We start from the raw sequence: 13,452 nt of genomic DNA, 5'->3' as shown, positions 1-13,452 counted from the left end.
TGCCTGTCAGCTCTCACTGGTGCCACTCTGCTCCCCTCCCCACTGCTACAAAAAAATCTTATGTTTACCTCATCCTCTCTGTTAGATTGCAATCTCTATCCTAGTGCCTGTGCTTTATTAACCACTTCTGGACCGGAAGGTTTTCCCCTTAACCACCTTAAGACAGGAAGGATTTGCCGCCTTAGTGACCAGGCCCTATTTTGGGATTCGGCACTGTGTTACTTTAAGGGACAATTGCACGGTCATGCGACGCTGTACCCAAATAAAATTGATGTCCTTTTTTTCCCATAAATAGAACTATCTTTTGGTGGTATTTGACCACCTGTGCGATTTTTTTTTTTTTTTTTTTTGTGCTATAAACAAAAATGACCGACGATTTTGAAAAAAAAACAAAACAATATTTTTCACATTCTGCTATATGATATTCTCAAAAAAAAAAAAATCAAAATGTTTTAACATTTTAGGCCAATTTGTTTTCCGCTACATATTTTTGGTAAAAAAAAAATCCCAAACAGAGGCTGCCATCTCCAGCACGGATTACAGATGTCCACACTTTAATATATACTTCGTATTCCGGGCCGACAACCACTTTTCCACATCCGCATGACCTCTTGCCATGCTTCTACTCGTATATTACAGGTTTAAAGCGGTTGTAAACCCGAAAAAAAAAAAACCTGCAAGACAAAGGCATAATGAGCTAGTATGCCTCTTCCGGGTTCGGCGGCTCCGGCGCTGTGATTGGCCGGAGCCGCGATGACGTCACTCCCGCGAGTGATTTTCCGGCAAGCTCCCGGCAAGGAAAACTGAAGGACCCCCCGGACCTTCAAAGCGCATGCGCCGCTCGCTCGCGTGAGCGGCTGCATGCACTGCAAATATCTCCTAATAATATCTCCTCGCCCCCTAGCAGCAGGTGCGTGACTGACGTATACCTATAGTGGTTCACGCAGGAGGGCCAGCCTGCCGCAGTATTTTTGCTGTGTATGTGCCATATTTCTGTTACAATTTTTTCCCAATTTCCTATCAGATAAAATTGTTGTCAACCCCACAAAATCAGAGAAAATCTAAACCGGACAGAACCTCTAATCCCTCCCCACTTTTGGCTGCAATTACACTGTATATCTATTGTTAAAAATAGTTATAGTTTCCTACTTACCTTCCACAAGGCAAAATATGAGTATGGACTGAGAAACCCTTGCTCATCGTTGTTCCCTAAGAAGTCATCAGTACAGATTGAGCAGTTTTTCTCTCCTCTCCAGTCCCAATAAGGAAGGGCAAAGTTCTCATCCCCCGTCATGAGCTGAATTTGTCTCTCCAGGAAGAGGAGACCCAGACGATGCCAACCGGGAAAAGCTGGACCTTGATGGGCGTAGTTTGTGGCATCATCAAAGGTCCCATTCTTTAGAATTGGCTTCATGGAGTAGTAATGGTTCCAGGAAAAAACATCATAGATGGCGACATCAGCAAAGCGGTATGTGTCCTTGTGATGACGGTCTCCGGTGTAGAGGATGACAAAGTCCTCACTTTTTGTGATTTTGGCCAGTGCCAAGTAGCTGAAAAATCTTTTCCTTTCAAGGAAAGAAAGTTGTCGAATTTCCTTCCGCTCTATGGTGATTTTGCGGTCACATTTTTCTCCGAAATAACCGTACTTACAGTCACCGCAGTTGTAGCCACTGTAGTTTCCAGAGCACTGGCAGGCATGGTCAAAGTAAAAATTTGGCCAGTCTAGGCGGTCATCATTGTATAGGGGCACTTGGCTAGTTTTATTCAAAGCAGGCACAATATGGTCTCTGCATATGCCACGGCCTGACTTAGAGCCACAGGGGCTGCCATCCTTCCAAGGTGGGCAACATTCTTTGTCATGTAATGCCTTATCTGTGACACAGGCCCGTGGGAACTGACCCTGGACCAAATTATAGCAAAGAACAAGGACAACCCAAAAGACAATCATGGCTTGCTGCAGAAAAATCAACTCCTAGAGAGGACAGTGGAGCCAGAGATTTTAGGAACTCAAACCTAAACAAAAAAAAGAAAGGTGTTGTAAAAGACTTTTTAGTGTTATATAAAACTTTAATGGGAAATGATCATGTACATTCAGCAAGTAGACCTTTCACATTTTCATATTTTTACCCTCTTATTATTCTGGATTTTGCTTATTCAAATGAAGATAATAATAATAATAATAATAATATGCAGCTCACAGAATAACAACATCAAAATAAATAATACATAAAATTGTAGCCTTTTGCAATCTTACATAATTCCACCTGCTGTCTTGGCCAATGAGGAGGGGAGTCCTGGACAGCTGAGACTCTCGTGCAACATTGCTGAATCGAAAGGTAATTATTTTAATGCATAGAATGCACCTTCTGAATTGAGAACCACTTTCATTAATATTTAATATTTTTTTGTTAAATTAGTGTTAAACCCTCAGCTTTTGTTTCCCTTATTTTTAGCTGAGCCCATTGAGCACAAAAGAAAAAAAAAATCCACAGTAAACTTTTAATTGAAACCCCGCCACCTGCAGTTTACAACTTTTAATGCTGCTGGCTCCTACTCCCAGTGCTGAATCCGTGAATTCCAGTTAACAGTGGACAGTGCAGTCTCTAGTCAGTCTGTTATCTTGGAGGGGGGAGGAGAAGGGAGGGGGTAGGGGAGTGCCTTGCCATCCTAAGCTACAGAGCTGTGTGTTTCTATTGATGCACAAAGTGTGGGGTGACAGCTTTAGGGCCTACATTCAAGGGTGGCTCTATAGAATGCTGCAAGAGTGCCAGGCAGGACTGGAACAAGGGGTGGGCAGAGGGGCGGCTGCCTCACCTCATGTGAGGTGAGGGGAGCGCCACAAGGAGATTGAGGAGGAGGGGATTTGTGTTGGTAGGGGGAATTTGGGGGGTGCCAGGGGGCAAGTATTGTTCTAGGAGGGGAAATGGGGGGGTGCTAAAAGTGCGGATTTAAGGGATTTGTGCTCAGAGGGGGGGGGGGGTGGGGGCAAGATTTGTACTAGGAGAGAGGAATTTGTGGGGAATTTGTGCTGGGAGAGGGGATTTGAAGTGACGGGAGGAAGATGTGTACTAAGAGGGGACATTTTTTTTTTTGGGGGGGGGGGATTTGAGCTGGTGGGATTTGGAGGATGGGGGAGCAAGGACTGAGATGGGGGATTTTAGCAGGGGGGCAGATTTGTACTGGGAGGAGGGGAAATTTAGGCTTAGGGGTAAGCATGTAGATTAGTGCTCAGTGTTATTGTGGGAAGATTTTTGTTGACACATACAGTAATGCTCATACATCTTGGGGGGGTTGCAGTTTGGAATGTTCACCCTGTGCTCTGGATCATCTTGTCCTGGCTGTAGTGCCAGGACACAATAGATCTCTCCCGCAAAAGTAGATCCCTGCTAACAACACTGAACCCTCAGCAATAGTAGACCCCCCCCCCCACTACCAACAATAGACCTTTAATGCAATATTAAGATCCCCCAGTGACAATAGATTCTCAGCAGCTAGCAACAATACACCTTCCAGCACACCCCAGCACTAGTGAACACCCGGGGCGCTCAGCCGGAAGTTCGTCTGCCAACAAGTGCCTCATAATGCACTGTGCGATTGCAGTGCATTAAGTGCTTGTGATTGGCCAAAGCAGGCACCTGACCTGTATGCTTTGGCCTATCATAATACAATGTCCTGTCAGAGCCATGATTGGCCAAAGACAGGATGCCTTTAGCCAATCATGGCTGAGGGGCTAAGTCTACGCCCCACACTATGTAAGGCTGCTTACATGGCAGCCCTGTTTAGTGTGTTAGGAGTGGAGATTAGGCACTGTAGTTAGTGGATTGTGCTTTGATGTTTCATGCAGTCAGTGGAGTGTAGTGTAGGGCTGATTCTTGTGTAACACAGTGTAGTGCAGTCAGTGTAGTGCTGTGCTGTGATTCCTGTGTAACACAGTGTAGTGGTGCCACTGAAGTGTTGGTGTATACAACACCTCTGTGTCACCCCACTGATCCCATTTTTTTTTCATTGAAATATATATTTCTTTTTGCAGCATCAGGTTCTGTTGCTGCAATATTAGTACTCATCCTTCTGTGTCCCAGGTGCTATTCCTTCTGCCTCAGCAGTGATTTTTTTTTGTGGCGCAGCAACACTAATAATATTTAGGGAATAATTGCTGTCCCCCCTTCTGTTTCGCAGGTGCTATTCCTTCTGTGTCAGCAGTGTTTTTTTTTTTTTCCGTGGCACAACAACACTAATAATATTTAGGGCAATACTTTCTGTTCCCCCCTTCTGCGTCGAAGGTGCTATTCCTTCTACGTCAGCAGTGTGTTTTTTCTTCTTTTTTTCCGTGGCACAGCAGCATATATAATATTTAGAACATAAAAGCTGTCCCCCCTTCTGTGTTGCAGGTGCTATTTTTTCTACGTAAGCAGTGTGTGTCTGTTTCTTTTTCCTGGCACAGCAGCACTAATAATATTTAGGGCATATTTGCTGTCCCCCCTTCTGCGTTGCAGGTGCTATTCCTTCTGCATCAGCAGGGATTTTTTTTTCTGGCACAACAGCACTAATCATATTTAGGGCATAATTGCTGTCCCCCTTCTGCATCACAGGTGCTATTCCTTCTGCATCAGCAGTGGGTTTTTTTTGTGGCACAGCAGGGCTAATAATATTTAGGGCAATAATTGCTGTCACCCCCTTCTGCGTTGCAGGTGCTATTGCTTCTGCATCCGCAGGGTTTTTTTGTGGCACAGCAGCACTAATAAAATTTAGGGCATAATTGCTGTCCCCCCATTCTGCGTTGCAGGTGCTATTCCTTCTGCATCAGCAGGGATTTTTTTTTCTGGCACAACAGCACTAATCATATTTAGGGCATAATTGCTGTCCCCCTTCTGCATCACAGGTGCTATTCCTTCTGCATCAGCAGTGGGTTTTTTTTGTGGCACAGCAGGGCTAATAATATTTAGGGCAATAATTGCTGTCACCCCTTTCTGCGTTGCAGGTGCTATTGCTTCTGCATCAGCAGGGTTTTTTTTGTGGCACAGCAGCACTAATAATATTTTGGACATAATTGCTGTCCCCCCTTCTGCATCAGCAGGGGTTTTCTTTTGTTTTTGTGGCGCAGCAGCACTAATTTTATGTGCTATTCCTTCTGCATCAGCAGGGGTTTTCTTTTTTTTCTTTATTACGTTTTTCTCTATTAAAAATCAACTATAATACTATAATACTATAATAAACTATAAACTATAATAAAATGCTTTATAGTGCACCAAGCAGGGCCGCTGATAGGGGGGGCCACCAGCCCTCTTGCAGGGGGCCCGAGCACACAGGGGGGCCCACACAGAGAGGGGGATTAGTGATGGACAGCTAATACAGAAATCTTCCTCCAGCACCTGAATCTGATCTGTCCCTCTCCCTGCTATCAGCTTTTGTTGAGAAAGAGACAGTTGTGCCTCACTAATCCCCCTCCCTTGTGTGGGACCCCCTCCAAGCACTTATCTCTGCTCAGGAGTTTATTTGTAAATTGTAACTTTGTTTCTCTCTCTCTGTCTCTCTGATCTCTGAGCTCCAACTGCCCAGCCTATATATTTTTCTCATCTCATCTTCTTTTTTATTTAACATAGTTTTTTTTTAGATTTAGCAGGAATTATGCGAGTTATGTTATATTTGTGTCTGATAATAGTGATTTTGTTGCAATTTTAGCTAAATATAGCTTTAATATTTTCTTGGGGGGGGGGGGGGGCCTTGCCAGGTAGTCTGTACGGGGCCCCGCGATTTCTAACAGCAGCCCTGGCACCAAGCACAAACTTATTGCACCCAAACACCATATTCCCTTTCCACACTCTATAATAAAAAGTTATAAAAATCGCCACCCCCCCCCCAAAAAAAAAAAAACAATATTGAAACGGTTTATAGCGCACCAAGCACAAAAGTATTGCACCCAAGCATCATATTTCCATCCCACATTCTATAATAAAAAGTTATAAACCCCCCCCGCCAAAAATCCCCATCATGTCCAAAAGGTCAACAAAAAGGGGCAGTTGCTCACAGGCCACAAAAAGAGGGCAAGCAGCCTCTGTGTCCACAGTGAAAAGTGGTGGTCGTGGACATGGTACATCCTCTGCAGGCGGGGCACGCTTGTCCTTTTTTTCTGGTGGATAACTAAGCCGCCCTTATCCTCCTCATCCTCTGTTACCCAGGCTCGTAGTAGTTTACCTTCCACCGCAGCTGCCATAGCCAGGCTCCTTGTCCACAGCTACTCCTTCCATAGCCTCACCATCATGCACAGAGGAGTCACCTGAATTACTTGATAATAGTGTCAGTTACATGATAGAGGAGTCACAGGGTTTCATTGTGCACCATTACAACCGTCTAGCTTCCGGCGTCCTAACACCCAATGGCATCATCAGTTGATAGGGAGGATGTCAGTCGCCTTCACAGCATCCTTGTTTTATAGCATCTTCCCCTGCCCCTCTCCATCAGCATTGGGGTCACATTAGTGAAGAGTGATAGAGAAAAACTGAGCGAGAAGAGAAACATTGGAATACTAGTCAGTACCAGTTTTCAAAAGTGTACCTACTTGTGTGGTTGTTGCTGCATTATATAAAACTATTCGATTAGCTTTTACATTTTAGAATGGGGTGCCTTGAGATCGTTCATATTTTTAAAGGGTGCCTTGACTGAAAAGAGGTTGAGAAACACTGGTCTAGGCCAGTGCTGTATTTTGGCCTAGGCCGACAATGCCCAGGCCTAGGGCGGCAATTTGCCCATCCGTCCTCTGAGTGCTGGGGCTCCATTGTGTGCCTCCCACACTCATACAGTCCCCAGCCAATTTCTATACAGTGGCACTTATCAGCATTCGGCTCAGGTGGCACTCTTGTAGGTAGGGGGGGCCTCTATGTCACCTGCAGCCCCACTGGTTGCCCTCAAAGCCTCTCACTAATCTTCTGGCAGGCTCCGAGTGAGATCGAGCCTGTTAGCTCCTCCCCCCTCTTGACACTGCAGTGCGTGAGAGCAGCCACCCACTCTGTTCCCTCCCCTGCTTCCTCATTGGCAGGGGGACAGAGCCCATCATCTGTCTGGACTCCAGCAGCTGCAAAGCATTGTGGGACATGTAGTCTCTATCACCAGCGGCCCCATATCAATCCCTGGGGGCAAAGACTACACTCCCCAGCCTGCCCACAGGAGGAGATGGACAAGAGACTGTGGGGGGAGCAGAGGGTCACTCCACAAGGCAAGAGGACAGAGAAAATGTAAGTGTTTGCGCTTTACATTTGAGAGCATGGGAGTGTGAGGAAAAGTCATGTGGTGAGTATATATGTGATGGGGAAGCAGTGACACGTGTGCCTCCCTTGGTGTGTTATGAAGATTGTATGACCAGTGTGAATTTGGATACAGTTTTTCCACTACAAAGGAAGATGAATTGAGAGATTTAACCCCTTGCTGACCGCCCATAGTAATATTACTGCGGCAGAACGGCTCGGCTGCGTCCAGTCACTTAGTGACTGGAGTGCATGTGGTTTTGGCGGCGCGCCTTCCTCCCGCGATCATCCGGGAAATGGAGAGAAGACCCGCCTGCTTATGTAAACAAAGCAGGCGCATCTTCTGTGAGACAGGCAGAGAGAGATCAGCAGTTTCAGCTAAGCTACAACCCCGATCTGTCTGAGCCTGTCACAGAAACACACACACACACACACACACACAGTTAGTAAGCATACAGGCATACATTAACCCCTTTGATCACCCACAGGGTTAACCCCTTCCCTGCCAGTGTCATTATTACAGTAACAGTGCACATTTTTAGCACTGATTACTGTAGGAATGTCACTGGTACCCCCCAAAGGTGTAAAAAATGTCAGTTAGGGTTCCGATCTGTCCACCGCAATCTCGCAGTTCCGCTAAAAATTCGCAGATCACCGCCATTACTAGTAAAAGAAAAATAAAAATAAAAATGACATAAATCTTTCCTGTAGTTAGAAGATGCGATAACTTTTGCCCAAACCAATCTAAATATGCTTATTGCAATTTTTTTTTTTTTTTAACCAAAAATATGTAGCAGAAAACAAATTGGCCTAAAATGTTAAAAAATTTAGATTTTTAATTTTTTTTTTTTTTTGGAATGTCCTATAGCAGAATGTGAAAATTTTTGTTTTTTTCACAGATGTCGCTCTTTTTTTGTTTATAGCGCAAAAAATAAAAATCACACAGGTGACCAAATACCACCAAAAGAAACCTCTATTTGTGGGAAAAAAAGGACGTAAATTTCGTTTGGGTACAGCGTCTCACGACCGCGCAATTGTCCGTTAAAATAACGCAGTGCCGAATCGCAAAATAGGGCCTGGCCAGGAAGGGGGAAAACCTTCCGGGGCTGAAGTGGTTAAAGCTCATGAACTCTCTAATGGACTGAACTGTTTTTCCACTTTTGCTAAGTATTACTGTTCCTCACATCTTCCATCTATAGTATGCACTGGATCAGTGGATACAGTTAGAGCATTGTTTAACACCATTGAAAAAAAATAAAACTTTTTTTTTTTTGCATTTTATATTAGCTTTTCAGTGCTGCTATTTACCAATGTTAATACATGATTTGGGTAAATGTATAGAGTTGATGTTAACCATTCTGGACCGGAAGATTTTCTCCCTTCATGACCAGGCCATTTTATGCGAGTTGGCACTGCATTATTTTAACTGACACTGACACGGTCGTGCGACGCTGTACCTAAATAAAATTGATGTCCTTTTCTCCCATAAATAGACCTTTCTTTTGGTGGTATTTGATCACATGTGCGATTTTAATTTTTTGCGCTATAAACAAAAAAGAGTGACAATTTGGAAAAAAAACTATATTTTTTTGCTTTTTGCTATAAAACATTCCCAATAAAAATATTTTAAATAACATTTTTTAATCAAAAAAAATCGTAATAAATGTATTTTGATTGGTTTGCGCAAAAGTATCGCATCTACAAACTAGGGGAAAAATTGATGTAATTTTTATTTATTTATTTATTTTTTACTAGTAATAGCGCCGACCTGTGATTTTTAGCGGGACTGCGACATCAGACATTAGCTGACATTTTTAAACACTTTTGGGGGGACCATTGACATTACTGGTTGACAACCCTTCTTGATCCACGTTACAAGGGTTCGCAGAGGATGAAACCTCTTGAGGACGCCTTGAAGAAAAATTTGTAACACCTTTACAGACATTGTGAGGTTACCATTTCCTGGACAACGTGTTTCTGAGGCTTCATTTGGTCAAAGGAGGAGAGGTGGAGAAGGCGGCCGGCTGACCTTTAAACAATTCTTTTGTCCTCAGTGCCCAGGGCTGTTAGGTTTAGGCAACTATTGACAGCATCTGCATCATATGATGCAGGATTTTCTAGGGGCAAGAGCAGACTTGGAGACCTTTTCAACTGAGCATCCACTGGGTTACTGGGTCTTGAGGATGAACCACTGGGCAGAACTTGCTCAATATGCAATCGAGCCACTGGCCTGTCCTGCTTTCCGAATGGACATTCAGTGCTGCTGGAGGTTTTGTGACGGATAAAAAAGTGTGTCTGTCCACAGACTCCGTTGACCGGATGACATTTATCAAAATGAATCAGTCCTGGATCAACAGCAGCTATAAAGTCCCTGATGCTGATGTAACTGATTGAATTTTCTAGGGATCTGGAATCCCTTTAAGACTGCCTATGCTGCCTATCCTATTCCTGAATCTTGATTATGCTAGCTTCCAACAATTTTTTTGGTTTACGGCACAACCAACACCCATGACCCAATTTTTCTGCACCTGTTTGACAGGTGCATGTAATTTCAATTTTTTTTACTCATTTTTAACAGCAGGACCCATTCCTGCGCCCAGCAAGAGTAACTGTGAAGGGTTACAGTGTTCAAGCACCACTAGGGATGGGTGAATGGTTTGGGCCAAGCACAAGTTTGGCCTAAACATCACCCATTCAGGTACTCACCCAACACCTGAACTTTCTCGGCACTTAGCGGGATGTTTGCCTGCCGAGCGAACAGTCAATATGTTATTAACCACTTCTGGACTGTAAGGTTTTGCCCCCTTAATGACCAAGCCATTTTTTGCGATTCGGCTTTGCGTTACCTTAATGGAAAATTGCGCGGTTGTGCAATGCTGTACCCTAATAAAATTGATGTCCTTTATTTTGGTGGTATTTGATCACCTGGGCAATTTTTATTTTTTACGCTATAAACAAAAAAATTCTGAAAAAAAACAATATTTTTCGCTTTCTGCTATATAAAATTCACAAAAAAAAAAAACATTTAAAATCAAAATTTTTCATCCCTTTAGGCCAATTTGTATTCTGCTACATTTTTTTTGGTAAAAAAAAAATCCCAATTAGCGTATTTGCATTGGTTTGCACAAAAGTTATCACAGCTACAAACTAAGGGAAAGATTTATGTCATTTTTATTTATTTATTTATTTTTGTTATACTACTAATGATGGCGATCTGCGATTTTTAGCAGGACTGCGACATTGCGGCAGACAGATTGAACACCTAACTGACATTTTTTACACTTTTGGGGGGACCAGTGACATTATTACAGTAATCAGTGCTAAAAATATGCATTGTTACTGTAATAATGACACTGGCAGGGAAGGGGTTAACCCAGGGGTGATCAAAGGGTTAAGTGTAAGCCTAGGGGAGTGTTTTCTAACTGTATGGGGGAGGGACTTGTGGAATCAACATAGAGACCTGTGTTCCTAAATAGGAGGAACACAGGCTCTCTGTGTTCATTCCAGAGAGAACAACTGTCTGCAGTGTTTACAACAGCAGACCATCGTTCTCTCTCAGAGGGGAGCGATCACGGGTGCCTGGCTTCCCCGCTTCCTAATGGGGTGGGTGCAAGCCTCCGCGCGCTTTAGGAGCGCTCCCGCAAACCACCGTTCAGGTATGGCGGTTCACGCAGCTGAGCCAGCCTGCCGCGGTATATCTGTAGCGGGTGGGCGGCAAGTGGTTAAGGCTTCCCTGCTGAGAGCTACATTTAAAAAAATGACTGCAAAAATAAAGTGTAAATTAAAAAAAATTGGGGTAAAAACAGCTTGCTTGGGTCTCGTATGGCTTTTAAGAATTAAGAATAAAAACGACATGGGCCCCCCCAAAATCCTTACCAGACCCTTATCAGAGCATGCAGCCGGGCAGGCAAGGAAAGGGGAGGGATGAGTGAGCGTCCCCCCCCTTCCTGAGATCAAGGGTATGGGAGAGATAGAGCCGCTCAGGTGTGTCAGTCTGACCTGGTGCTGGTAAGACCCGTCATCCGGATGAAGTGCAAAGAAGTAGTAGAACCGCACTCAGGTAGATGAAAGTAAAAAGAATACTTTTTTATTCTTCAAATCATAGATAAACAGACAGTGCAGGGGAACAGGCAATCCAAGGTTAACGCGTTTCACGGCACATACAGCCGCTTACTCATAACCGTAGTGATGGATCACGGAAATCGGTTTGATATACACATTCTAATATGATGATTGATCGCAGGTTTGTGTCATCAACTTGATGTTTCTCAATTGAGAGACCGATAAGTCCGTGATTCAGCACCTGGGATATTTAGACATACATATGGGAGTGCTTCACAAACATGACAATAGATGTAAACAACATAAAAAGGTGTACAACATAAGTGGTAATAACTATAATAATAAAATCATGTGATGCAAGAGGAAAATCCATATCGGCATAATGCAGAGGAAAATATATATACAACAAAACATGAACATCAAAACGAAAATGTATTATATAAATACATAATATTGCATAACTTTCCTCTGTTATCTTGCATAGATATTGGGTCTCAAGACATGCCTGTATCTAAATAGCAATAAATGATGGAAAATAATATTGGGAAAACAAATATAGTATTTTGTATGAATATAAACAATTGGACAAAAATAATATAACTGTTTCCCAATGAAAATATAAAAATATATATATGATGTGAAATATAAAGTGTACGTAGTGTATGCGTGTATCCAAATGTATCAAATGCAACACAAGTGTACACAATCACGCACATGAGCATGCATGGGTAAAATGCTCAAAGCCATAAAAAATAATAACATACATGTACATGTAGGAAAGATACATATATAAGACAAAAGTCATCCTACAAAAAAAAAAATCGTGCATGTATGCATAAATAAATATGGCAATCAAACCCAGCACCGTATATCTTAAACATCGTGTCAATCCTATATATTATAATCAAACCAAGTGCATGAACGTGAAGTATATGCAATGAATATGTAAAAAAGGAGGGAAGAAAGGGAAGGAAAAAGGAGGGGTGGGGAAGGGAAAGGGAAAGGGGAAAGGGGGAGAGAAAGGAAAAAAGAGGGGGGTGGAAGGAAAGGATGGGTAGTGACAGGTAATAAAAAGTGAATGCAAAGGGTGTGTGAGATACCATAGTTGGCAGTAAAAGGCTATTGAATAAAATTTGTGAATAAATAACAATGTTTGTGCCAATCATGAGAAATGATAGTGAAGTGACAAAATTAAAATTAAAAGTGTGAGAATTGATAAACAACAGAAAGATAATGTAGACCATGTAAAATGGTGAGTGAACCTGATAAAATGGGCGAAACAATCTGTTGTGTATTGTGCATGTACTAATTGATGAAGATATGCGCTATGATGTGTATATGACAATAATGAAAGTGATAAAACTTAAATGTTGCAGTAAAGATGTTTTTTGTTGTAAACTTAATGAAAAATAATGAAGAATGTCTAGAGACGCAAGATCATAGTCGAGATGAATATATTCCATAAACACTATATACATATACCCGTTGGAAAAAAGGAAGTAAAGAAGAGGTCAATGAACCATTGCAGACAAGGGTAATAATGTCAACACATGCTACAATAGTAAAAGACACACAATAGCAGTCGAAGGCAAACATAAAAAATATAAGACTAATAAATAATTAATTAATGCCAACGAAGCAGCGATTTCATAGGACCAAAAACCAACGGGAAAAAGATGAACGGAGGACCCTCATAACTGTAATGAAAACAAGTGGTCAGAATAATCAATGGCCGCATTTGATGGATGTCATATAAATTGTAAATGCACACATGTGAACATATAACAATAACCACTGATATCAGAAACAGACCGAAGACGCTATGAATAAATGGAATAAATTAGTGTATATGTTCCCTGTTGAAACAAGAAAATAACACATCAATATTATATAGGAAGTTGAGCTCAGACTGGGAGAAGAAAAAATGAATACCAAAAGAAATGGGTTGTGGGTGTTAAAAGACGCCAAGGGAAGGAAGTCACTCATAGAAATGAGTGACATCCCATTCCCAGTTTATCCCATGAGGTATCCGTGTGTGTAACTTAAAAATCCAAAAAACCTCCCTTTTGCAAAGCAATTTAAAAATGTCACCACCTCGAGGAGGTCTGGTGACACGGTCAATGATTTGGACCTGTACTAAAGACATATCTCC

General features: G+C 42.4%; 1 protein-coding gene across 1 annotated transcript in view; it reads right to left on the bottom strand.

The window, feature by feature from the left end:
• The window catches only part of LOC309569234 (tyrosinase-like), a gene marked incomplete at its 3' end in the record, with an annotated part of 306,707 nt that overhangs the window by 267,645 nt on the left and 25,610 nt on the right, over positions 1-13,452 (bottom strand). Inside the window, exon 2 of the mRNA XM_082274986.1 lies at positions 1,154-2,013. Within this exon, the coding sequence (XP_082131112.1) occupies positions 1,154-1,948 (795 nt within the window). The 5' untranslated portion in view covers positions 1,949-2,013. The remainder of the gene's footprint in view (positions 1-1,153; positions 2,014-13,452) is intronic.

Source organism: Pelophylax lessonae, assembly GCF_965119305.1.
Source record: "Pelophylax lessonae genome assembly, chromosome: 13".
Lineage (NCBI taxonomy): Eukaryota > Metazoa > Chordata > Amphibia > Anura > Ranidae > Pelophylax > Pelophylax lessonae.
Note: the sequence above shows the minus strand (reverse complement) of the source record. Positions and strands in the feature narration are given on the sequence as shown.